This window comes from Periophthalmus magnuspinnatus, chromosome 10 (genome assembly GCF_009829125.3).
Source record: "Periophthalmus magnuspinnatus isolate fPerMag1 chromosome 10, fPerMag1.2.pri, whole genome shotgun sequence".
Classification (NCBI taxonomy): domain Eukaryota; kingdom Metazoa; phylum Chordata; class Actinopteri; order Gobiiformes; family Gobiidae; genus Periophthalmus; species Periophthalmus magnuspinnatus.
The window spans coordinates 23,533,068-23,559,941 of NC_047135.1; the positions used below are offsets into that span (position 1 = coordinate 23,533,068).

General features: G+C 39.1%; 1 protein-coding gene across 1 annotated transcript; it reads left to right on the forward strand.

The window, feature by feature from the left end:
• The first annotated feature begins 14,709 nt into the window (after nt 1–14,709).
• Nucleotides 14,710–20,352, forward strand: LOC129456567 (sialic acid-binding Ig-like lectin 7). The gene is made up of 6 exons (XM_055224683.1): nt 14,710–14,749; nt 14,822–15,205; nt 15,912–16,244; nt 18,400–18,669; nt 20,148–20,232; nt 20,310–20,352. The coding sequence occupies exons 1-6, from the start codon at nt 14,710–14,712 to the stop codon at nt 20,350–20,352; spliced, it is 1,155 nt and encodes a 384-aa protein (XP_055080658.1).
• Nucleotides 20,353–26,874: the final 6,522 nt, after the last annotated feature.

The following is a 26,874-nucleotide window of genomic DNA, read 5'->3' on the forward strand; positions in this document are numbered from 1 at the left end:
ACAACTTTGATGATGAGGGAGCACAGTTATAACATAGTTGATAGCAAACGAAAGTGAGTTTTGCATAATATACTCCCTTTAAAGGTATAAATAACTCTACAAAGCATCAATTTGTCATGTTGTTAAAACCCACTGTGCAATATTTCATCCAATAAAGACACTAAATTAAAAGCATTTATTAATAATGTTGTTTTTTATTAAATAGAAATCACTTCAAACGTCTCCAGAGCTTGAGCTAGGTTCAGGACTACCACAGCTGAGGGATTTGTTTACTACTATTATTATTAGTCACAGGGTGGGCAAAAAAAAAAGTAATTCCATGTTCAGTTCAATTTATTTTTGTTTATTTCAAAATCGCAAGAGCAGTTGCCTTGCAGAGCTTCACAAAATTCTTCATTTAACCAACATAAACAAACCAAACAATGAAGCAATCTTTGGTCAATAAAAGGCTAGCAGATTGACCAGTGTAATTACAGGTGTTTTTATTGCTCTAAAGAACCTGGAAAAACGTACACTGTTTGAGCAAGTTTGCCTCTCCGCAAATCTGGAGTTCCATTCATAATCCCAGACTCAGACTGCGTGTGGTGCAGATCCAGTGGTTGCAAGTATTCCATATAATTACGCTCCAAATTAACTTTATTGGCAGCCTATTTTTGCCGGACACTGGAACCCACAAGTCGTTTCCCTTAACAAATGAATAATAATCGCGTGAAAACATTGTCTTTCACATGCAGCTTCAGGAGCTAACCGCAACAGCACAACAGACACACCACAACAAAACCGCTCCTGTCCTGGAATCACAGCTGGACCGATGCAGTCTAAGGGAGGTGTAAAACTTTATGCAGAATTCTTGCTCAAAACGAATATGGGCAAAACACAAACTTCCAGAAACCTGCTCATTTCTTACCTCTCGGGATGGAGATAGCCTTCTGCCTCATGTCTGAATGCCCCATCACACATATGGTGTATAGAGACCCCTGATCTATAACTTGGCCTGATGGTGGTACCAACTGCTTGTCTCTTTGGAGCTATATAAGATTAATGCCATACTGTGGAACTATGCCAGACAAGATAATAACATTTTCATGGAGACAAGCAGGTGGAAGACCATCTACCAGAGATACATATAGTTACATAGTGCACCTTTAAAGTTCCTGTGCCCAATGTTTTTCCCATGTATTTAAGCAAAATTGGTCTTGCCCAGTGCAGATAATAAGTATATAGTGTAGTATAAGCAGCTCTTGAGGTCAAAATAAGTCTGTGGTTAAACAAAGTACAATAAAGGATCCAAAAATGCAGGCAGAGGAAGAAAATGCTTTAAAGTTGTATTACAGGCAGAAATAACTGGCTAGTAAAAGATGAGGTGGCTGGAGTGAGGCTAGTCTGAAGGCACAAAAAAAGAAAAAAAAAAAAGAAAAAGAAAATCAGGTAAGTTTAATATAAATGCAAAAATTAGCACATAGAAAAAATCAGAGGCAGATAAACGTAAATAGCTCCAGCTCCAGCCTGCAGGTGACCAGGAAAACATGGGACAGCAGAACAGCATCTGATTATAAAGCATTTTACTGTCCGATAATCGAGAGGTATGTTTTAGCATGCTAGTCGTTGTTAGCTTTACTGTCACGGCCAAACGGTCCGCACTGGTCTCTTCATCGAGGTGAATAATTAGGATGCTCGGAATGCATAAGGTAAATTAGGAATAACTTTGGACCACTGCAACCGGTATAAAATGAACTCGTTCTGTTTTCCACATTTTCAAGACCATAAAAATCAGGTACATCACCTTTAAGGAAGAAAACTCCAAACCTGCACTCTGTCTTGTCTACACTATTCATAGACGGCCACATCGTGCCACCAACAGAAAGTCAATTGCGGTCATAGATGTGTATATATAAATGGACATAGCTAACCTGCTAGTCACTGTGTTCCAAATGGAAGTGAGCATCAACTCTGGCTCCAATTTACTTTCTATTGAAAAACTGTCACCCGTTTCTCCGTAGCTGCTCCTATCAGACTCATTTCGGTCTAAAATCACTCATATTATATCGCTCTACATGATCTTGGTATTTTTATTTCTCTATTGTTTCCGTGGCGTTACCTTCAACAGCCTCGCTCTGGATTGGCTCTTTGGTTGCTATGGGAATTACAAATATGGAACTTGGATCCAAATTCACCCCTATAACTGCTAGCCTTGATGAGCTTCATTTGACTAGAGCCGAACGCTATGGGGGACGTCGCACTCCTTTAGTCCACTTCTTTATTGAGTGTGTGATTGTGGTACGTAAGCAACCTATTGACCTGAAATTACAATGTTATTCTTCTTCTTCTTTGTATCCCTGAGTCATAACACACATACACACGGATTGATTGCCAGTCCTACGGTTTAATCAAATGCACCCCGCACAAACGTACTTCATGCCATACTGGTGACGGCCTTGTGCGCTGCATGTAAAGTCTGAGAATCTAATGTAGCCTAAGTATGCCATTATGTCCTCCCAGGCTGCTCTGCAATAAGCAATCCCGTTCGCCGCGTGCCCCCTCACTTAAACATAAGGAACTACTTTTTTTTTTTTTTAGTCTAGGGGCAACAAAGCAGCAGTGCGTTTATCACAGGCTGCTACTGTACTGCGACTGAGAGGCTAATGAAGAGATATGTCGGCCATTATGGGGCCATCCTCGCGCCGCAGCGATTAGAAAAGTCTCCGAGGGGCCAGGCGGCGGCTAAGGAAAACTAACTCCGGACCTCATCGCAAATCTTCATATCCAGACGCGCTTTTCATAAATTCCAGTCTAATGAGCGAGCTTGACACGGCGGTGATTTATTGTCAGCAAGGCTTACCAATTTCACCGGTGCGTGGGGGAATTATGAATGTCAAGGGTTCAATCGGATTCTTACACTGCAAAAAAAGAAAAAAAAGTAAAAAAGTACAAACAAAATAAATAAATAAATCAAAAAATGGACCTTGATCATTCCACTCTTTTCGAAAGTACCGTATTTTGCTAACACATTTTGATAATTTTTCTTTTATCCTTTGTCATTTATCATTTGTCAAACAATTTTATTTATCATTTATTCATTTTATTTATTTTTTATTTATTAAATGTATTTTTATTTCAATTACTGACAGTGGAAAATTTCATGTAGAAAAAAAAAACAACACACAAAAAACATGCTCTTATAAAAATGTATTAAAAGTATATTTTATTTGCTTTAGATCAACATAAAATAATTACATTGAAAAAAATACATTTATTTAAACTTTTTTTTAGGTCAACTATTCACATATCAATACTATAATATAAAGACTATATGACATAAACATTCTTAAATTTCCCCATTGCGACGCAAATAAAGGTTCTCATATTGTTAAACACAGCTCACAATATTATAACCACATTTTGTCATTTGGAATCTCAATATTACTTCATTTTTTCCAGTGTAAACCTAGTGAACAAAGGGCGTTGTGCATTATCACGTGATGGAGTGGTCTTGAATGGCGTGCTGGGCTGATTGTAGGTGCGTTATGGTAATCCACGATGCACGCCGTGCTCTAAAAAGCTCCCCCAGGTGCTGTGATGGTGCTGACGGGAAGCACACAGCAATAAGAGGGGATCTCCCGGGCACAGGCTACACAGGGCCGCACCAAGCTCAATATTCCTCCATTTAAACACATCATTATCATAACAATATCATTTAGAAGGTGAGCATCGTCTGAACCCTGCTATTGACACAGATATTAGGTCCATTATGTTTAAATTTCCCCTGTGCAGTGGCTAGTGTGGGAGGACTCAGTAAGTGTACATGGAAAAATTCTTTGTTTAAAAACTCACTTGGCTGCAGAAGAACTATAACGGCATTACAGTTAAAAGGCCCATATTACACCATTTTTTTATCTGTTTTAATGTTGTTTCCTCATCACAAACAAACCTGGAGTTGTGTTTTGTTTAATTCACACGTTTAACTCACAAATCCTGCATATTTAGGCTGAGTTCTTCTCTCAGACTGACTCCGTTCCACCTTGTGATGTGGTAATACAGGAAGTGCGCCACTGTGTTTTTAAACTCCATACACCTTCACTAGAATCATTTGGATGATTTCAGCTCAGCAAAGTATTTTTTATTACAGTTTGAGACCTCTTGAAAAAGGCTGAGGATTTATTTTTAACACGTTCATAGTTTGAGCAAACAAAACTACTCAAATAAAAACAGATAGAAAAATATTATCAATTCAGTTGCTTCTGTTGAACAAAGTTCAGCAACACTTTATCAAAATCACTACATTTGAAACTTCATTAAATCTCAAAATCTGCATGAAGTGCTTTACTTTTCACTCTTTAAGTACATGTGTAAATGGGTACTTTAATACTTTTTTCATGTGATATTTTTACTTGAGTATTTCTTTGTTCTGGTATCTGTATTCTTACTTTAGTAACACTACTTCCAACTTCACCACTGTCTACCTGCCAGTCACACTCATTTGAAAACAGAGAAATTCACCGGTGACCAGAGTCACAGCTTCAAAAAGTATTGACAAAGAGTCCCTGGATCCCAGGTAACTGCATTTGACCCATCCTTCAATGTCGCTGGGTATCCATCTCCAGATTTTGAACCTGGGTTGTGATTGGGAGAACTTGGGTTGAGCATTAACCAATGTACACAAAGGTCACACACAGCAGGGAGCAAATCCAGAATAGAGAGACTCGACTAACCACTCTGCCAAGTGATATATTCTCTTATGCTCTGTAATGCTATATGTTATGTCCAAAAGCAATTGCAAACTCCCCCAACTTCTCTAACAAATACCAAAAACTATGATGAAATGCTTGAAAATGAAAATTGGAATGTTGCACAGTTGGATTTTCTTCCAATAAAAACAAATCTTGTTGTGACTGAGGTGGTGAAAGTAATTGTCTTGCTATTCTTAAGCCTAATAACAAACTGTGACTCATGTGTTGTAGTGGAGAAACACCTGGTGAAATATGTGCTAACAGACGCAAAGTGCTGCTACCGGTACTTGGCTAACAGTGAAGAGTGAGAAAGCCAGCAGAGAAGTCATTACTACTTTCAATTAATTTGGTCATAATAGTTAGCAGGTAATAACTCAGCAAGGCAAAATACCGCAGAGATTGTGAAAATATGCATGTGTGAGTAGGTCTGGAGAAGTCTCACTTAAAAGGCTGAGCTTTTGTTCAATTTGTTAATTACTGTAATATTAAAAAAAATGTATTACTGGGTTTCAGATGGCATTACAAGATTCTATATGCCAATAATATTTGATACAGATAGAGGGTAGCTAAAGTGAATGTAGCTGAAATGCTTTTTTAATACAGCGAGTTTTTGTCTAGGTCTAGCCACTAATGATGTGAAATGATCTGATTCAACATGCCACAAATTACATATTAGAACTCATTTGGGAAATTTTGCATGATATCACCACACTCTAGAATCTGAAGACCACCATATATGGCAGCCGACACTTCCTGTCCGCTATATGGTAGTCATTTACTGTATATTTTTTATGAAGGTGCAAAAATGAATATACAAAGCGTGTTTTAAAGGTACTACATTATGCAAAATTGATTATTGTGAGCTTTAAGCCATGTTAGACTGTTGTCGCCTCCTCAAAAACATACTGGAGTTGTGTTTTCTTTCATTCACACATGTTTGAGTAACACTTTATTATTAGTCTGTCTACATCTCCAAAGCTCAAAATGCTCTGTTCAACCTTGTGATGTCATGAAGCGGGAGTTTTTAAGTTAACAACTACCTTTTACCTTTAGTTTAGCAGATAGAAGTAAATCCAGGGCTGAAATTATCGAAATGATTCTAATTAAGGTGTATGATGGTTAAAAACACAGCGGAGAACGTCCTGTATTTCCGCATGACGTCACAAGGTGGAACAGAGTATTTTCCGTTTAAGAGAAGAACAGGCTTTGTGTGTTAAATGTGTGAATGAAGGTATATTTTTGATGAGGAAACAAGATAGCATAGATAAGAGATAACAACATAGTATAGAAAATAGTGTAATATGGGTCCTTTAAATAAATAAATAAATACAAAGATATTTGAAAAAAAAAAAAAAAAAAGAAGTAATAAACGGCAATAATAACGCATTAGTCTAGCACTTTTCCAGATTGTTATTTATGTAGCCACAGTTGACCTAGGGCACATTCATGGAACTGAGGCTGCCAATCTGTGCCACTAGCCTCTCCAACCACCTAGAGAAGGTACATGCAGTAGTATTAGTGAAATTATACATAATAATGACATAATAATGAGCCGGTTTTCTTCATACTTGCACTGAAACATGTTTTTGTTTGGCTAGCATGCTCGCTGCAGTTCTCAGCTTGTAAACAGAGACCTGACTGACATAGTACTTTCTAGATTGAGCCTGTAGTTTGCCATTTGAAATCGATACCGCCCCATTCACCGATAGCCGTGCACGCCCCTCCCTCTCGTTCGACCGCTCCTGCTCTCCGCCTGGTCATTCTTTCAATTAGCCCGTATGACGTTCCCCTCTGAACTCTCAAACCTACGCTTCAACCCCCCCATTTGCACTGCATGCCCTCCCTCCTCCCCGTGCGCTGATAAGATTCTACTATTGACATGATAACATTGTGAGCGTGCGCGGCCTCTCTGGCACTGAGCGGCGATAAATTGAGACAAACGATCGGTCGATGACAATTTCCATAATGGTTATACCTTCCGTAATTCATCAAGGTAATGATAGGCGCGTCCCTAACGTCGCATTTATTCCATTTTGCGCGGGCCCCCCCACTGACTCGCACACGCGGCAAGATTGATTACGCACCATCCGCTCGTGAGACCACTGGAAGAGCAATGCGTTATTTGACCAAAAATAACAATGCGGGCAATCTAATTCAGCTGTGGCGGCCATTACGGCTCTGTTCTGTTGTGAGCGACACATCTAGGGTCATCAGTACGAGCTCCATTCTGGCTCTCTGCTCTCATCACGCGTGCAGTTTTCCCCTAGTCACAATTATTCGTCATTATTGGCAAATGATGGCACTTTGAATGGACTGCTGTGATTCAATTCCACACGCGGCAGAAGGGAGATATGGCACTGACTACAGAGAATGTTTGATATGTGGGCAAGTGTTTGCAAGGTTTATATTCAATTAAAGAGAAGGAATTGTATGAAAAATATAGTCTGGCATACTTATGAATAGGAAAAACATTTTAAAGAATTGATACTCAAAATAGTAATTATAAAAAATAATACAAATAAGATAAGGAGTTTTAAATTGTTGTAATAAATATTTAAATACGGCCACTGACTGAAATAATCTACATCTAAAAATAATTGGGCCATCCATACAACAAATTTAATTTTGTTATGGTATGTTTAATGTTCTAATAGAAGTTAGCATTAGCACTGATGCACAAATACATACCTTTTATAAAAGCAGAAATGTCCTTTGGTGAAGTTTGCTCCTCATTTGTAAAGTGCTTAACACGTTGTCAATGACATCCACCCGCAGCTCCCTGTCCACTGCCTGATCTGTCAGGATTTATTGATTTTTGACTCTGCAAAAACCTGGTCACGCAAACTGTCCCTCCTAATGAAACTTGCCCGGTTACCATTGTGCCCAGAGCCAATTGGCCTACAGTGGCGACATATATAATCACAGCAGCTTAAAAGAAGGACCAATAAATAAATAATAACATCAATCCATACAAAAAAATAAATAAATCTTGGTACAGGTCTCAGTCTTTAAATTTGAAGATGAATGTATAGGCTACAGTATTTCAAGTAGCCTAGGTAGTCAACAGAAAGCATTTATGTGAGTTCATGGTATCCATAGCAACAAGTTCAACTCATCATAAGAGCAGAGGACAGGACAGTAAGGACAGGGTACATTGCTGCTATCATATTCATTATTTCACAAAGGTCAGCTCTCTGAAAAGGTCTATATTCTGCCAACAGATGAAATGAACTACACAAGGACTTCAGGGACTGAAGTCCTTGTTTAGTCCAAGGACTAAACATGGGGAATCGGCGTTTCAGTTTTATGCAGCTAAAACCTGGAACAGTCTTCCTGAAGATGTGAGACAGGCCTCTACTTTGACAATGTTTAAATCCAGGCTCAAAACAATTCTGTTTAGCTGTGCCTATGACTGAAAGGTTTTTATTCTGCACTCTTCTGTTTTAATATTCATTTTATGGTAATTATTTATGTTTTGATTTGTGTGATTTTAATGTCTTTCTTATTCTGTAAAGCACTTTGAATTACTTTGTGTACGAATTGTGCTAAACAAATAAACTTGCCTTGCCACAACATTAAAAACACAGGCGCTGTGGTTACATCAGGCCACTTAAAAATAATAATTTAAACTGAAAAATCTAAATGGAGAAAAAATAATATTGTTTTGGCTGAAAAAATGTGTTCCCTGTATTGAACTCTACAAAGAAGGAGATGGAAAGGCTGAGGAAGCTGGTGGTTCTGCTGCTGTGGGCAGTAAAAATGTGGTGACTGGTTGCTTGAGGATTTATTGAAAAAGGTAGCAGACTAAATTGTTTTTTTAAGTTTAATATTACTTTTTCCTCAATACCCTTAAGGATACAATTAAAGATGATTGGTTAGCCTGCCCATTTCACTCAAAAGTAATATTATCTGTCTTTTTAAAGTGAAACTTATCATTTACTTCATGGTTGGAGAGGGCCAACAGATATAACATGCATAGAGGTAATCCCATACCTGTTACCTAGATACCGTAATGTTAACAAAATACAAAAAACCCAAAACAAAAACAAAAAAATTCCTTTTTCCTTTTTTTTCCCTTTTTCCTCCAAACTGCCACTTAACTGATGTAAAACTATGATAAATATTTACCACAGGTACTAACCCACCAAACCATGTCATAATGATCAAAAGCATGAAAACCTGTCATATGCACTTTAAATGAGGCCACTAGGCTTTCAAATAGAGGGCAGGGCCAATATAATTCTATGAGAGATTCACTGTTTTTGAAAGAAATATGAAAATTAGAAACATTGAAACGTATCATTGTTTGTTTGAGAATATTAATCTTATGCTAAATTCAGACCATGGACCGTATAAAGAGCCAATCTGGTGTGAGGCTGTTGAAGGTAGTGCCCTTTCTTGCCCGCACTGCTGGTTTAGGAGCACTGTATATATAAATAGACATATCAAACCTGCTAGTGATGAAGTGATGAAACAGGTTTGATTGACCAGAGATGCGGGTGGCAAGGGGTGTTACCTTCCACAGCTTTTTGGTTGCTATGATACCCGCAGTTGAAATTCCAAATATGGACACTGACTATAAATTCACCTCATAACTGCAAGCCTCAATGAGCTTCATTTGACAGGAACAGAACGATATGCATGACGTCACACTCACTTAGTCCACATCTTTATACAGCCTTCGTATGTTTAGCAGGGAGCGGGTGCTTAGCAACGCTGTCAATCAAAGCTGATGCTTGTTGTTGCTTGCCTATCCATAGAAGTCACCGCACGCTATTGAAAACTGTGAAAAAGTTTGAGCTTATTATGTTCACTGTTCAGTAATATAAACAAACTGCACTTGATTACCATAAAATGACCCAGGATCATTGGTAAAGGGCCCTGTGATTGGACATGTGAGGAGCTATTGTGAGTGTGTTTTGACGTTTGATTGGTCAACATCGACATGCACTCTCTGCATTTCCCAAAACAATTCAAAGTAATGGCGCTTATGTTACGCAAATACTGTCGCTATCTTTTTTATTATTAGCTAAAAAAGTATGTAGAACTTACCAACAGAGAGAGTTGGATATGTTTACTGTGGATTGTATTTGTGGAAGTAATGCTGTGTGTGCAATTCTACAACTCTGTGACAAAACGGGGATCAACGCAGTGAATACTATGATTTAATGCTAGCGGTTAAGTCCTTTGTGAGCTCTTTATGTGATGTGTTGTGCTGTTAGATTTGACAGATATTGTTCAAATAGCTTGTGTGAGCCTAGTGCGTGGTAGTGGATCCTGTTTTATAGGGGCTGTGACCCGTGGTGCTGTGTGTTGTGTCCGCTGCATCCTGACTCTGAGTCCCTCACCCTTTCATGTTGTAGTAGTTCATTATTTGAGGCGGTTATGCCTTGTAATAGCTGATGATTGGAGCAGACTTTAGCGATCTTAGCGATGTGCGCACTATAGAGTGATCAGAGGGACTGCTTCGTTCTTGCAGCACCCGACAGAACTTAAATGGGGCTAGACGGAGTTAAAAGTGACTGACAGGGCAAAGGTTTTCAGAAAGAATGGTTAAGAGAGCACCATTATGTATGCCCCCCATGGCCAGTGTATGAAAATAAAAAGCCTCTGTGTTAGTAATGCTACAGCAAGTGTGTTTCATTCAATTTCACTCAACCCGGCCAAATTCTGGGTGCTAGGTACAACCTTTTTTAGCAGGCACTTTGTTGGTTGGTACCATAGCCTTTAAACTGTATTACTTGGGTCAAATATTTTGGATATCCTTCCACAAGCTTCTCACAAAAAGTTGGTTGGAACTGAGCCAAGTTTGTAGACGGCCTTGCTCACACTTGCCTTTTCAGGTCTGCCCATAAACTTTCCATAGGATTGAGATCAGGGCTTTGTGATGCCAATTCCAAAACATTGACATTGTTATCCATAAGCCAGTTTGTAGGCAGTTTGGCAGTTTGCTTTGGGTCATTGTCCATCTGGAAGACCCATTTGCAGCCAAGCTTTAACTTCTGGGCTGATACCTTGAGATGTTGTTTCAGTATTCTTGCATTTGGCAAATAGAAATCATTTTGGTAATCCTAATTGACCTAATTTCTGATGTCATGTCAGAAAAAAAAGTGTATGTGTTGTTTTATATAGTGTATGTAACCTTCTAGTTTTAGCTGTATATCCATCCTAGTGTAATGGAAATTTCAGTGTTTGAGTGTGTATATTATATACAGAGCCAGAATTTCACAAACAATGGAATAGGATTATTTCTATAATACAGTACACCATTTAGATTTATTTAACTTAGGCTGATGAGCTCCTAATATGAATGTCTGATAAAATTGGTAATGAGCATTATGTAGCCTATAAATGACATTGAAACCTTCTCTACATCAAAGTGGTAGTAATACTACAATTGACATTATCCTGTGTAGACATGAAATCAAGGTTTAAACAAAACAGTTCTATAAGGCTGTGCATTCATCGCATTACGGGCAGTTTGTTTGCATAATACTGCAAAAATAGAGCTGACAACCTGTGGCTTTTGTGGTTGTCTCAAACTTAGACTGGCAGCTGACTTTGTCTGGAGTAGATTTAGGGAAGTTTTGTTTTAAAAATACATTGGCTTAATAATTATTTGAGTTTAAATTTGATAGTCAGAAAAGACATCCTGTTGTGGGTTGTCAGTCAGATCGTCAGATCCTTGATGTCTTTGAATATAAGCACCAAGCAGCTATGCAGCACTTGCTGATCAAACCACTTGCATCTTTTCTAAAGTGGTGATGGGCCCATAGATGTCATAATTGTATTTAATGGAAATAAATATATGTTACAAACACATTGCACTTCATTACAACTAAAATATATTAATGTGTAGAAAAATGCAACTGAGGAAATGATCATTACATGCCTCCAAGGGCCCCTCCCTGCCATGGGCCCCAGGGAAACAATACCTTTTACTCCCCTGGCTTGTGCCAGCAGGGGCCAAATACCACCATGTAAGCATGCCATTGCAGGTCAATAAATCTGCAATCTTACATTTAAACATAAAATTCTGAGTTAAACTACAGAGGTTTTAGAATGTGGTGATATCACATGAACCCATCCTATTGAAAAAGCCTGTCTTGTCCACACTGCTGATGCTCTCTGGACTCCACACTTGAGTGACAGTATCGATGGCTCTGTCCAAATCCCAAGACAAACTGTCAATACACATGTCTGTGCAATGACAGGCTGGGACTACAGCATAATACACTCACTAATGCACTCCGGAGCTGCTTATAGGCCCTGCACCTGATTTTTACTGTCTTACAAATGGGGAACTATTTCATTCAGACTATGGTTTGCAGTGGTCCAAAGTTCCTTGCTTACCGTATACATTCTGAGCATCCTAATTATTATTATTATAGCTTAATTGTGATGAGTTTGCTTTTCATAAGTTACAAAAGACAATAAAGCTAACAACACTTAGGCCCTCAGTTATCAATCCATGTGCTAAACTGCAAGTTTAAACTGAAATATAGCATGTGCAATTTGTTGGGGGTGATTTGCTATTGGGAAGTGCACCATTTAATCTGCATTTCCTTCACCTCAGATTTTACGTATGTTCATTCACCCATGAGAGCAAAATTGTGCTGCGTCTTCTGTGTGAAAAATTGCATTGGGACAAGACATATTTTGCTCAAATACATGGGAAAAATTGTGTACAGATCCTTTGATGACAAGCACAACATAACAACATTAGCACATCAGTGGTCTATTCGAGTATTATTACAGTTCATTAGGGAGCAGGAGGTAAAATGAGTGCAACTGACCTTTAGACAAGTCTCCATAACATTCTAATCTGAGGTCATGCCAGCGTGCTTAGATCTACACAGGGTTATGAAAAACAGCAGCTAGCTTACACAGAAATGAAGTGAAAGCATGTGATTGCCACGGTCAAACTTTGTTGATGAGGAGACCTTGGTGCCGTGTGCAGAGGGCAGAGCAGCGGGGAGTGGGTATAATTGCACTGGAATTGGTCTCCCATGGCAATGATACTCTGTTCAATCTAACACCGTGCTCTGATTGGCTCGTCGGATCCCTCTTGTTTCTTGCCCTGAAAGAAGGCCCCCTCTATTAGGTGGCCTACCATCCACTTTTTGATAGAAGACATTATTCTTGCCTTAAGAGATAACAAGATGTTTATTATCTGGCAGACACAAAGCAGACCTGGGCTTTAGAGATGGTCTGCTGCAGTCCAGGAGGCCAACGGGGACAATCAGAAATCACTTTAAGTGGTGGTGTGAGCATCAGTCAAAAACATGTTACTGGAATATCTAAAACTGTATCTTAAAGCAACTGTATGTAGCCTGTACCTTTTAAAAAAGGTACTACAATCACAAATGAACCTGGGTTGCCAGTGCCTAAACCTGTAGATAGAGGACACAGCATTACAGTTGTTATCAGTAAAGTTATATTTGATTTGAACATGTGTATCTCATATCTGAGGACACAATTAGGGCATGTTTATGGTATTTTATTGTAAGTCAAAATCTTACATGTAGTTAAAAGGTGCTGTAGAAATGTGACAAAGTTGTTCCTCTTTGTCCTAACCCATAGCACCCTAATTATTCACTGCAATGGGTTTATCACTGGGTTTCAGAACAGGTTTAAAACAAAGCGTTGCATATGACAGGAAGCTGAAAATATACCTTTGCTGTCAAAATTGTTAAAATGCAGTTCCCCAATGTTATAAACACTAAGAGAAGTTATGGTGAAAGACAGTTTTGTCACATATGTAGACATATACAGTGGGTACGGAAAGTATTCAGACCCCCTTAAATTTTTCATTCCTTGTTATATTGCAGCCATTTGCTAAAATCATTGAAGTTCATTTTTTTCCTCATTAATGTACACGCAGCACCCCATATTGACAGAGAAACACAAGATTGTTGAAATTTTTACAAAATTATTAAAAAAGAAAAACTGAAATATCACACGGCCATAAGTATTCAGACCCTTTGCTCGGTATTTATTAGAAGCACCCTTTTGAGCTAACACAGCTCTTTTTGGTGATGATGCAACAAGTTTTTCACACCAGGATTTGGGGATCCTCTACCATTCCTCCTTGCAGATTCTTTCCAGTTCTTTCAGTTGGATGGTGAATGTTGGTGGACAGCTATTTTCAGGTCTCTCCAGGGATGCTCAATTGGGTTTAAGTCAGGGCTCTGGCTGGTAAAGAACAAGAACAGTCATGGAGTCGTTCTGAGGCCACTGTTATTGTAGCTGTGTGCTTAAGGTCATTGTCTTGCTGCAAGGTGAACCTTCGACCCACTCTGAGGTCCTGAGCACTCTGGAGAAGGTTTTCATCCAGGATATCCTTATTGGAACTGTATTGGACAGGTGATGAGCAGTGCCTGGTTTTCTCCACACATACTGCTCAGAATTAAGGCCAAAAAGTTCTATCTTCTTCTCATCAGACCAGAGAATCTTATTGCTCACAATGTTGGAATCCTTCAGGTGTTTTTTTTTTTTTTTTTTTTTTAGCAAACTCCATGTGTCTTGCACTGAGGAGAGGCTTCTGCTGGGCTACTCTGCCATAAAGCTCCAACTGGTGGAGGGCTGCAGTGATCTCTTCTCACCAAGGCTCTTCTCCCCCGATTGCTCAGTTTGACATTTGGTTGTCCCAAATGTCTTCCATTCAAGAATTATGGAGGCCACTGTGCTCTTAGGAACCTTAAGTACAACAAAAATTTGAAATGAAATGAAAATGAAATGAAAGGTCAATCTTTAGGTGCTGTTGTTTCACTGTAGTCTCTAGATCTGAGGTAATTCTCTAAACATGAAACAAAAAACAGAAGTTCATCTATACACTCCTCCCTTCAAGAGGAAGCTCATCTATATTAAAATAGTTGAGCTTCCTCTTGAAGCATTTACTTTCAAGTTAACTTGACGCAGCCTTCAGTCTTCGTTTCTGTTTGTAGTTTCAAAACTGTCAGTGAGAGCTGGATGCATGAAAATGGAAACATATGAGTTCCTTATATTACTACTGTGTTCTGGTAAGTTATTTTTTTTTTTTTAAATTTGCCATTAAATGGATGCAAATGTCTTCTTTGGTTGGTATATTTCAGGTACTTTTGGATGTATATATCCTCGGGATCTGACTGTCTCTGTACCAAACCTGGAGGCTCTGAATGGATCCTGTTTGCTGATCCCCTGCACATTCAGTATTCCCAACCAACATGAAGATAAAATAGACCTGAGTAAACCTGTTGTAGCCATTTGGAGTGACGTGGTTCCCAACATCGGCAGACCTGCAGATCCAGTATTTTTTCACAGCGATATGACCAGCCTAACATCTCCTATGGAAATGATTGGTGACCTACAACAGAAAAACTGCACCATGCTGTTCTCTGATATAAACACAAATCATTCTGATGACTATTTCCTCAGAATAGAAAACTATAAGTATAAGGCAACTGCAGGTTGCAACCCACTTAAGATAAACGTCCAAGGTAAGACATTATTAGGGCTCAAGCACGAATATGTGACTGATCCGCCTTGCACACGTGCAAGAGCCCTAGTCTATTTGTACAATTTTGAGGAAAATCGCAAAAAAGTAGTAGTGGCACATCAAAAATTGTTTTACATTCCACCAATGTCATGCAATGTCATCATAGACAAATGATGACATTGTTCTGACACAACCAAAAATAGGTTGTGTCAGAACATTTAAAAAAAAGATATGGCCCCACCCTAACAAAAAAACACTTCAGACTTGGCCATGTGTAATAAAAGATTATCAATTAACTTTTAAATAAAATGTTGGGCGTGGTCATGGTGATTTTTTTCATCTAAATGTCATTTAAAATAAATCAATAAATAAAAATCTATCTTTAATAAATATTGTTGGATTTGAATGGACCCAATGAAGTGCATGCACATTTTGGAGCTGGATGTAATGACATGCAAATTAGGGCTCTATCTTTTAAGATGTGCCCCCTTCAAATTTTATTTAAAAAAAATTCATAAAAGTCAATCTATTTGTCATGGACTTCATAGTGTACTACTACCTCTTTTACAAAATATGTGCAATATCTGCAAGTCAGTGTATGCAAATGTATGCAATGTAAGTCAAAGTGTGGAAGTAAATGTGTATATGTGTGTGTGTGGGTGTGTGTGTGGTCCATGTAACTATTAAATGTTTCTGTTATTGTGCAGAGTCTGCGTGGATTCCTTCAGTGCAAGTCTCAGGATCACAAAGGGAGCAGGAGACAGTGACTATAACCTGCTCTGCTCCCTCTCCTTGTCCTCACTCTCCTCCTGAACTCACATGGAGCTTTCAACCAGAGCTTCCACACAACATGCTCCAAAGCTTCCCCACCTCAGTGCAACACATGGTCCAAAACTCTGATGGGACCTTCCACACTTCAGTGCAACTTCAGATGAGATTATCTGAGAACTACCATGGACTGGAGGTGCGCTGTTCTGCTGTGTATCCTGTGAAGGAAGGACACAAGACGGCACATGGAAACATCACTGTGAGGATAGAGCGTAAGTGTGCAGCCTCACTGAAAAGTTTTAGAAAAGTCTATCATAATGTTTGTACATGATGTTTGTGTAAAGAAGTTTGAGACAAGGATTATTATTATCAATACAGTCATTTACAAAAGGTATTATTTTGTTTTAAAGAGAGTGTATTTAATGGAAACATATAATTGATTACTGCAAATTCCAGTGACACCTGGAGAGGGGTGATCGGGAAGAACGGTCTTCCTGATTTGAACCTAAGCGGTGTTTTGTTATTGGACTTCTGCGCTAGTCACAGTTTGTCCATAGCGAACACCATATTCAAGCACAAGAGTTTCCATCAGTGCACATGGCACCAGGACAGCCTGGGCTGGAGGAGGATGATCGACTTTGTCACCCTGTCATCTGACCTCTGTCCTCATGTGTTGGACACTTGGATGAGGAGATGGGCAGAGCTGTCAACTGACAATGACCTACTTATGAATCGGAACCACTGGCAGTGGAGGAAGCTGAACAGACCTAGCACTATCCACTATTGGTTGCTTGACGTGTTAGAGGAGTTTGCCCAACCACTTCACATGCGCTTTGTGGATCTAGAGAAGGTCTTCCGCCGTGTCCCTTGTGATGTCCTGTGGGGGGTGCTGTGAGAGTACAGGGCTACGCTGTATGAACGGAACAGGAGAGGTGTTCTCTGCAATAAGTCAGACTTACTCCACCAGGGCTGTTGTTTGCCACTGGTTCTGTTCATTGTTTATATGGACAGGTGCAGTTAGGAGCAGGAGGAGGTTTGGAGACCACAGCATCTCATCTATGCTGTTTTCAGATGACGTTGTCCTGATTACTTAGGGAAAGGACCTGCAACATGCACTGGGACAGTTTACAGCCAAGTGTGAAGTAGCTGGGATTAAAATCAAAGCTCTCAAGTCAATCTGCGTTCCTACTGTCACCTATGGTCATGAGCTTTGGGTAATGACCGAAAGAACAGTATCGCAGATACAAGGTCAAAATGAGTTCTAATGAGTTCTGTCTACAAGATGGCTGGGCGCTCCCTTAGAAATCGAATGAGGAGAACAGTCAAACGGGAGGAGCTCGAAGCCGCTGCTCCTCCACGTTAAGAGGAGCCAGCTGAGGTAACTCGGGCATCTGTTCTGGATGCCTCAGGAGCCCCCTGGTAGAGCTAGAGAAAGTGTGTGTGGAAAGAGAAGTCTGGGCCTATCTGACCTACCCCCAGATAAAGCAAAAGAAAAGGAATGGATGGAATTGAACCTTTTAACAATGTTTAAATGGAGTTTGCTCATATTTAACTTATTTAAGAGCTTATTATAAGAGTTTTCCCCTACACTATTTCTAACATGTAGCGTTCAAAATACAAAAAGTATATGAAATTCTACTGCTTGGTGCAATGAAATGCCACTATGAAGAGGCAGTTTTGAACAAAAAGTCAAAGGATCTGTTTCTATTAATAAGCTGTTTTAGATAAATGTTAAGGTTTACAAAGAAAAAAGTAGAATAATGATCTACATATACTACCAGTCCAAAGTTTAGACACACTTTTTAATTAGTTCTTCTTTTTTATTTCCATGATATTTGCATTGTAAATTCTCCTTGAAGTTATCAAAACTATGAATGGACACACATGGATCATAGCAAAAAAAAGAACAAAAACTCAAAGTAACTCAAAACTTGTTTTGGATAAAAAAAAAAAAAAAAAAAGGGAAAATAGCCACCCTTTGTTTTGATCTCTGGCCTTTCTTGACCCTGATGCAGCACATCTGTGAAGTAAAAACCATTTCAGGTGACTTCATCGAGGAGCTCATCAAGTGAAGGCCAAGGGTTTGCAGCAGGTTTGAGGAATTGAATATAGAATATATACCAAAAAAATCCATACATCTCACCTTATGTATTTGATGTGTTCCGTATGTATATGAAACGTACAAAGTAGTAAACATAATAATAATAATAATAATAATAATTATTATTATTATTATTATTATATTTATTGTTGTTGTTGTTGTTGTTATTATTGAATGAGAGGGTGTGTCTTTTGACTGGTAGGATCAGGTATCATAGTTTATTATGAAGTATCAGGAAAAAGCTAAATATGCCTTCTTTAAGTCATATCTTACTATTAAAATGCGTATGCCTGAAAGAATATTGAAAATCATAATTACATTTACAGATTCTCCTATGAACACGTCTGCACAGCTCTGTATGAATACTTTCCCTCCATCTGTGGGACAGTCTGTAGATCTGAGATGCTCCTGCAGAGCCTGGCCTCCAGTCCAAAGCTTCACCTGGTTCAGGGTCACCTCACAGGGTCCACAAAGAGTTTATGAAGGACAAGTCTACAGCCTCATCTTCAACCATACAACTCAAGGAGAATACTTCTGTCAAGCCCAGAACCAAGTCGGGAAACAAAACTCCTCAACCATCAAACTGCAGCCTGAGGGTAGGCCATGTAACTTCAGATTATTTATACTGTTGGAAATATATGTACATTTACTGTATTAACTATATGTATTAACTAATGTGTAGTAAATAATGAGTCTACTAATTTATAAAAATTGAGAAGCAACTCAAAACTATCTTTGAGAAATTGAACTGAAAAAGCATCAGATAGCAAATTTATAATTGGGCTAACATTTTTAAATAATAATAAATAGTACTATTCAAGATACCCAAAGACACTTCACATAACAGAACAAACAGGAAAAGAGTTTTACTGCGATTGTCAGTGAACAAAATGCACAGGAACTTGCTTCAGCATTATGTTACAACATAGAACAATGACTAGTAATGAAATATAAACTATTCAATTCAAGTTTATTTATATAGCACATTTAAAACAACTTCATCACTTCACTTCAGGTGCTTCATATAAAAGCCACAAAAAAAAAATAAAAAATAAAATATGCAGATAATATATGTAGAAAAAGAACCATAAAACACAAAGATATCCTGTCAAGTTGGTAGTTAATGCCAGGGAGAAGAGGTGTGTTTTCAGTTTAGTCTAAGACTGTGTTGAAGACACAGTCTTAGAGAGGATCTGACAGGCTGAAGGAGACTGTTCCATAGTCTGGGCGCTACCACAGAAAAGGCTCTGTCACCTCTGGTCTCAAGCCTGGCTTTGGGCACAGCCAGCAGGAACTGGTCAGTTGACCTCACAGCTCTGGGTGGAGTATAGGGCTGCAGTAACTCCTTCAAATAAAGAGGACCTACAGAGTGCAGACATTTAAACACAATAACATTTTGAATTCCGTCCGATATGAAATAGGGAGCCAGTGCTATGATAAAAAAGGCATGCAAACAATAAGATGTAAAATAAAAGCAGACTTTGACTGAATACAAAAACAGCGCAAAACTAGCAGTGCAAACAGAGTTTGCAGGGAGTTGTTTAAAGTGATATTATAGGGTGTTCATGAGTCCAATGGAAGAAACTGTTCTTGTGCCAGTTCTGGTCTGAATGGACTCCTGCATGAGGGGAGTGGTTCAAATAGAGTGGTTCATCCTGTGTCCAGGATGAGAAGGGTAAGCTTTATTCCGACCTGCTTGCCCCTGACTCCCGGAGAACCAAGGTCGATCAACTTCTCAGCAGAGCACACCATGTGCTGCAGTCTGTGTCTGTCCCTGCCCCTCTGCCACAAAGGGGCAGATAGCAACTAGACTAAATGGCAACTTACTACTAGACAGTAATGTAGATTGCATCTAGGTTGTTATGTGAGAATGGAACATGCCCGGGTTGGCCAATCTAATTGCAGATGGTAGCTTTAAAAAAGTATTTCGCTGCCTGACAACCAAATGGAACCAACTTTGGGTGATGATTGTGCAAAGACTTTAACAAATGAATATTTAAAGCCCACATGGCCACTGTTCCAAATTGTATAAATTTTTTTTCTTGTTTTTGAACAAATACATTTGAATTTTCAGAGGCTAACATCGAGATTGGGCTTTACACCATACTAAAGATATGTGGGATTGTTGTTCTCTTCAGCGCTCTACTCCTCATTGAGTGGTGAGTCACTTTTCAGGCTTTATGAAAGGCATTTCATCAGGTGACACATGATAATGATAATGTTATTGGTGTTACAGTTGTAAAAGAAGAATGACCCAGAGCCGTAATCCTGAAATATAAAGGTGAACTTCATTATTTATACTGTTTGTCAGGATCTGTTATACAGGGTTTCCATAAAATCTCTTACACACACTCAATCAATCAGTCAATCAATCAATCAATCAATCAATCAATCAATCAATCAATCAATCAATCTCTCTCTCTCTCTCTATCTATCTATCTATCTATCTATCTATCTATCTATCTATATATATATATATATATATATATATATATATATATATATATATATATTCACGTGGAGTGAAGACTCACTAATGATTGTAAGTGCTGTTTAACCCCTTAACGTTCCGACGGCCCGCCCTCGGGCAAAAATCCGCGCGTAAAATTACCCGCGCGTAATTGCGTAATTTTACGCACTGTTTTGCAGCAGTTTGGCATTTTAAACATGACGAAACTGACAAAACAAAGGAAGTACGCGACCGAGGACACTGTGGATTAAACTAGAGGCATCTCGACCCGGAGCGGTTCATGGAACCGAGTGAAGATCTCATGATGGAGTCAGGAGCAGAGGACCTTATGTTTTGATGGACTGGATGCTGTTCCTGATCGGTAAGCGTGGTTTATTCTGCTATTGACTTAATTGTGGGTCAAATGTGTATTATGTGTAATCATTAGCATTAGCTAATGCCAATCTGCGCACAGTGACAGAAGTTGGTCCGAGCGGGACTCGATCCTTCAACCTCTGTCACAGAATGAGTGTCACACTGTCACATGTACAGTGTATTTTTAGTTTCCAGTGTGTGTTTGTTTACATTTTGAAGTGTGTGTGTTTGTTCACTGTTTGCAGTGTGTGGTTTGTAAATATATATTTATTTTGACCCATACCACTTGTTTTGAATATATTTTATATACAAATATACATTTTATATTGTGTTTTGATATGATATATAAATGTACAGTAATAGAGCAGCTGGGTGTGCAGATACAGATTCCTCTCAGTGTGTATTGGTCATTGATACTGTCACTAGTTTATGAGTTGAAAAAATCAAGCAAAAGCTTCACACAATGGCTTATACTCTTAATACAAGTCAGAGCTTTATCATAAAAATGTTAAGTGTGTTTTCAACATTGGAGTTTACAGTTGGCTTGGTTTGGTTGGAAGACCATGTTTTGCCATAGTTAAAATGAAATATTTATACTTCCAATAGCGTACATACTATACAGGTCATGAGCAAGATTTTTGTCATTTTCATTGTATAAGTGGGCTAAAGCACTTAATTAAAAGTCTTTAATAATCTTTAGTAATTTGATTCTTTTAATAAACCATTTAACTTGGATGGATGTGATGCAGCATGACCACAGTGCACACGTCTGATGTTGCTCACAGTGGTCCATGGGACCCCTCAGGGAGTTTGTGTGTTTGCTCAGACTCGTGAAAAATTAGAGGTGGTGCACATTGGTGGTGAGTCTCTGCCTCAAGTGGAGGAATCCAAGAATGTTGAGATGTCATATAAAACTCTACGATTAACTTTCATTTCTCCCAGAGGTTTAAAAAAATACAGCTGGTTTGGGAGAGGGACTTTGGAATGTAATTAAAGATAAACTTAGTGTTTTGTAGCTGTAAATGGTGTGAGTAAAATAAATGTCTTTTATTAAAGCAACGGATCAGTGTTCCCAAATGTACAGTCTATTTCCTAATACGATACAATACTACACAAACCTTTAATTTTTTTGAGTAAACTTAACATAGAAGTTACATAGTAGAGGCTGGTAGAAGCTGGTTTTAAACCATTTTGTGAGATATTAAAAATGTGTTACTGAGTAGTGGTAACGTCTTTACTTTTGTGGGATCCAATTCTTTTGGATCTGTTATCTTCAAAGAGCCGTTCAAAAGACTGGTTCTTTTATGATTTATTTATATGACAAATGCCAATGTGAGTGCTAATTTGATCAATTGACTAATCACAAAAATGTGACCTGCTCTATTATCAGTATCAGTAGAATCCATATTTGTTAAAAAATAAATAAAATGCAAATGACTCAGAGGTTTAAAACATAATAAAGAATACTACATTCAGTTTTTATTATGCTTATTTATTTATGCTTTTGTGATGAGGTCAGGTGAGTGAAAAAGGGTCTACTGGCAGAGCAGCCTTCTGTACCACTTTTTCCTCCGTTTCTTTTCCAGCTCCTCCTCGAGAACACTGCTCAACTCCTCCAGCAGGGTCCGCTGTTCCTCTGCCTTCTTCAGGTCCTGTTCAAGCGCATTACTCCTTTCCTCCTGCCGGGCGCACTGTTCTATGGCCTTTTTCAGCTCGAGCTCAAGCGCACTACACTTCTCTGCCTCCAGAGAGTGCTGTACATTTTTGTTCTTCAGGTCCTGTTCAAGCGCACTACACTTCTGCTCCTGCAGGTAGTGCTGTTCATTTTCCTTCTTCAGGTCTTGTTCAAGCGCACTACACTTTTCTTCCTGCAGGGAGCACTGTTTTTGGGCCATTTTCATCTTCAGCTCAAGCACAGTATTCTTTTTCACCAGCAGGGAGCGCTGTACATTTTCCTTCTTCAGGTCGTGTTCAAATGCAAGAGTCCTTTCCTCCTGCAGGGTGCACTGTCCTCTGGCCTGTTTCAGCTTGAGCTCAAGTGCACTACACTTCTCCTCCTGCAGGCAGCACTGTTCCTTTTCCTTCTTCAGGTCATGTTCAAGGGCATTACACTTTTCTTCCTGCAGGGAGCACTGTTTTTGAGCCATTTTCATCTTCAGCTCAAGCACAGTGTTCTTTTTCACCAGCAGGGTGTGCTCCCTCGGCTCCTCCTTCTGTTTCTCACGCTGGGTTAAAATGGTTGAGTTCTCATACTGTAGTTTGGGACTTTTGAAATTCTCCTGCTGTACCTTCTGCCTTAGGTTTTGGGTCAGGGTTTCCACATCTTCAAGTTTGGTCTGAATATGTTCAAACTGCAGGTTCATTTTGGTTTCCCGGTTCCTGGAGTTCTCTAGGGCCTCCTCCAAATCATGAACCTGTTTTTCCTTGTCCTGCAGTTGTTGCACCATCAGGACCTTTTGTTGAGCGCACTCTTGCAGCTTTAGGTCCTGTTCTTGAGACAGTTTTATAAATGCAGACATCTCTTGTTTAATGTCTGCCAGTGCAGTCTCCAATTGAGTATTTTTCTCAATAAGAGCTGCATTTCTTGTCTCTTTTTGTTGCACGATCGACTTGTAATCCTCAGCTTGCTTCCATAGTGACAGCTTTGTTTTGTCGACGGTGTGTTTTAGCTGATCATTCTCCTCTTTTGCGAGTTTGATCATTTTAGCAGACTCCTCCCTCTCTCTTTCTCTTAGTGTCTTAAGCTCATCCAGCTTTTTCACTAGACTTTCCTCTCTAGTTTTGGCTTTTCAGCTTTCGACGCCATCTCCAGTTTCAACAAAACTAGAGTCATCCCCATCTCGTCTGCTTCTTTCTGCCTCTGTTGGCTGTCAGATCCAACAGAGCATTTTTCGTGGAGTTTTTGAAGTTGTTCGAGCTCCTTCACCAGATGCTCTTCTCTGGCTTTGGCTTCTGCAGCTTTTGGGGCCATCTCCAGTTTAGACATAAGCAGAATCATTCCCATCTCGTCCTCTGCTTTTTGTCTTCTCTGTTGTTCTTGGACGACCTGTTGTTTTAGCCGCTCTATCTCCTGCTGCATAGTTTCACCAGTTGATGTTTTTTGCGGCAGGTTTTGCGCGTCCAAATGCTCAAACTCCTCCTTTTTCAACTCCTCCACAGTCATAAAGGTTTTGACCTCCTTTTGGACTGTGGTCTGGTCCAAACTTTCTGGCATTTGGGATGTTTTTGCCAGCTCCTTCATGAGGTCGAACTCCTCGGTGTAGAGGAGTTCGTCCTCTTCAGGAGTATAGTCGGCCCAGTCTTTCGTTGACATTATTGTCTCTGTGTTCGCTCTGCTCAGTTCGATCGCTGCTTGTCGGTGCAAGTGCTGATGTGAAATGAGCTTGATAAAGGCGTGTGCTGCTCTTGTAAACTCCTCCATGTCACAGTTTTTGATGATGTCACGTGATGTCATGCATCGGTTGGTGTGGTAACGTCTCTGATGTATTGACATGTTGAAATGGAATCTTCCATAATTTAACTCTAATATTGATCTTAAATATTATAACTTTCAAGTGCAATATAATAATTTGGTTGGTGAAAATAGAAAGATTTAATAATTTATGTAAAATATTTTCTTGATATTGACTTTGTGTTATGTTTTTAACAAGGGGAGCAGGCACAGGCCCTAATGATAAAAGCCAGTGTATAGTGTTTGTACTGAGACCTTGAAGTGTCAACCCACTTGTCTCTGACGCTAGCTTAGTGTATTGTACACAGGTCGACTCCCACAACCCCACTTATTAATTCAAATACAGCTTTAGATGTAACATTTTGAGCCTATAATGTTAGATCATTTGTTTTGCTTAATCTGTTTAAATGAATTGCTATGCTTAGATATTTGCACAAATACATGTTCTAAGCTTACGACAATTACATTTTTTGTTTCCATCAATATTTACATTGGATGAACCATTTTCTCATTTATTCAGTCTTGGTCCCAGTACAAAGAGCCCCCTGGCCCATGACCCTCATGCGGCATGTTGTTATCAAAGGGAATATGCATTTTTAACATCTAAACTCAACACAATATTCCAGTAACAGAAAGCTTAATAAAAAAAAAAACCAAAAAAAAAACAAACCCCAAAACATTATATATATATATATATATATCTGGATCGGGAATCAGTTACAAAATGTCGGTTCAGCCAGTATCCAGGTTGGGAGTATAATTTGAAGGATTAAGACTAGCACATGTTGCCCCATACACAGGCTCTACACTACTAGTTGATTCTTAAAGCCAAAGTATTTATATCTGTATTTGGACCGGGAAAAATGAATTGGTTCATCTCTAATTTGGAATGGACCCTCTTTTTAAAAAAAACAAAAAAAACCCTCCTTATCCAAATAAAACAATGCTAGTTTATGTTTGCAATAGAAACGCTTGTGCATGTATTTTCATATACAGTAAACCCATGCTATATATAATCTCCATGTTTCTCTATAGCAGCTATATGAGGCTGACGAGGCTGTTCTTATAGAAAAACTGTCATTTAGGGTAATTCTGAATCCCTTGCACCAGTTACACATGATCTATTTTGGCTTTGTGTAGGCTCTATATGTTTAAGTTCTATTTCAAGTCTCATATTTTCCAGATAACATGCAATCCTTGTTTTTCATTTGCATCGGTTTGTCTTTGTCTTGTTGTGCTGTCAGTCTCCTTTTGAGGCAGCTTGAACAGATTTTGGTATTGAGATTTTGCAATTTCTTTCTGTTCTTTCTGCTGGATTTTATATAATGTTGAGTCATATCCAGTTTTCAGTCTCATTTTATTTCATTCTCACTGAACCTGGAAAGACACTGTTTAACACTGTTCCCTCCAAGCTGCGCGCGTGCGCAATTGCGCACTGCTGACATGGTCTCCACGCACAGAAAATCTGTGCTGCGCACAAAAAAATCGGACCGGAGTTGAAAATAAAATAAACACACAACAATTCATTCTGCGCTATTTTTCAATGTGAGTCAGTGAGTGTGACCGGGGACTAGCTGCTCCAGCCAATTATGGCCGTGTCTCAATTCGCCAAAATGGCCTTAGAATCACCATTCGAAGTGTGCGTCGAAGGGCAGTTACGAAATTTCCGGCGCGACAAGGGCTGTCCCAATTCATTGCACCCTACTGAATGCGCCCGACAAACCTGCCCTGCCCTTTCCACCGTTTCCATGGAGATCGGACGTAACCAAAGCGTGCATCCGTGCACACTTCACACACTGCTATATCCCATCATGCACTGCAACTATGCAAAAAAGAGAAGAAAATGGAGTCCGCTGCGCAATACACATTCAAATGTTCGTACTGGTTTACCTCATCTACAACAGAGCAACATGAAACTGTTAAATCTGAATAAAGATAAGTACAGGCCGTGTGTTTGATGATTAAAAAGGAGGGGAGTTACATGGAATAAAGGATTGTGCAGTTATTGCTAGACAATAAGAAGACATTATTATCATTAGAAATTATTATTGCAATAAGAATAATGTAAGAATGTTTGTTCCTATTGTAAGTGTCAAAGACCAAGAGACTGAAACATAAAGTCAGAAGAGTTTAATGATCCACACAGGTAATGTGAACAATGAAGCAACGGACTCTCCAGAAAGGACAGAAGAGAGTCCTGAGACGTGCACAAAATCTTCATGTGTTCCGGTACATTCCATACGTCTGTGCCCCTGGTGGCACGTGTCATTTACCTTCGTGTTAGCAAATCAAGATACTAGTTTGATGTATCGCTGCACTGCTACAAAATACTTTACAATAATAATATGATAACAACTGGCACGGCACAGAAGGGAAACAGTGCCCTCTACTGTTATTAAAGTGGTGTAGCCACTGGCCATAATACCGAATCCATTAAACTCCAATATCCCACTTTATGCACAACTAATCAGTGTTCTCTGGTTTATAGACTATGAATGTAAAATTATATTGTTACCTCTGTCTCTG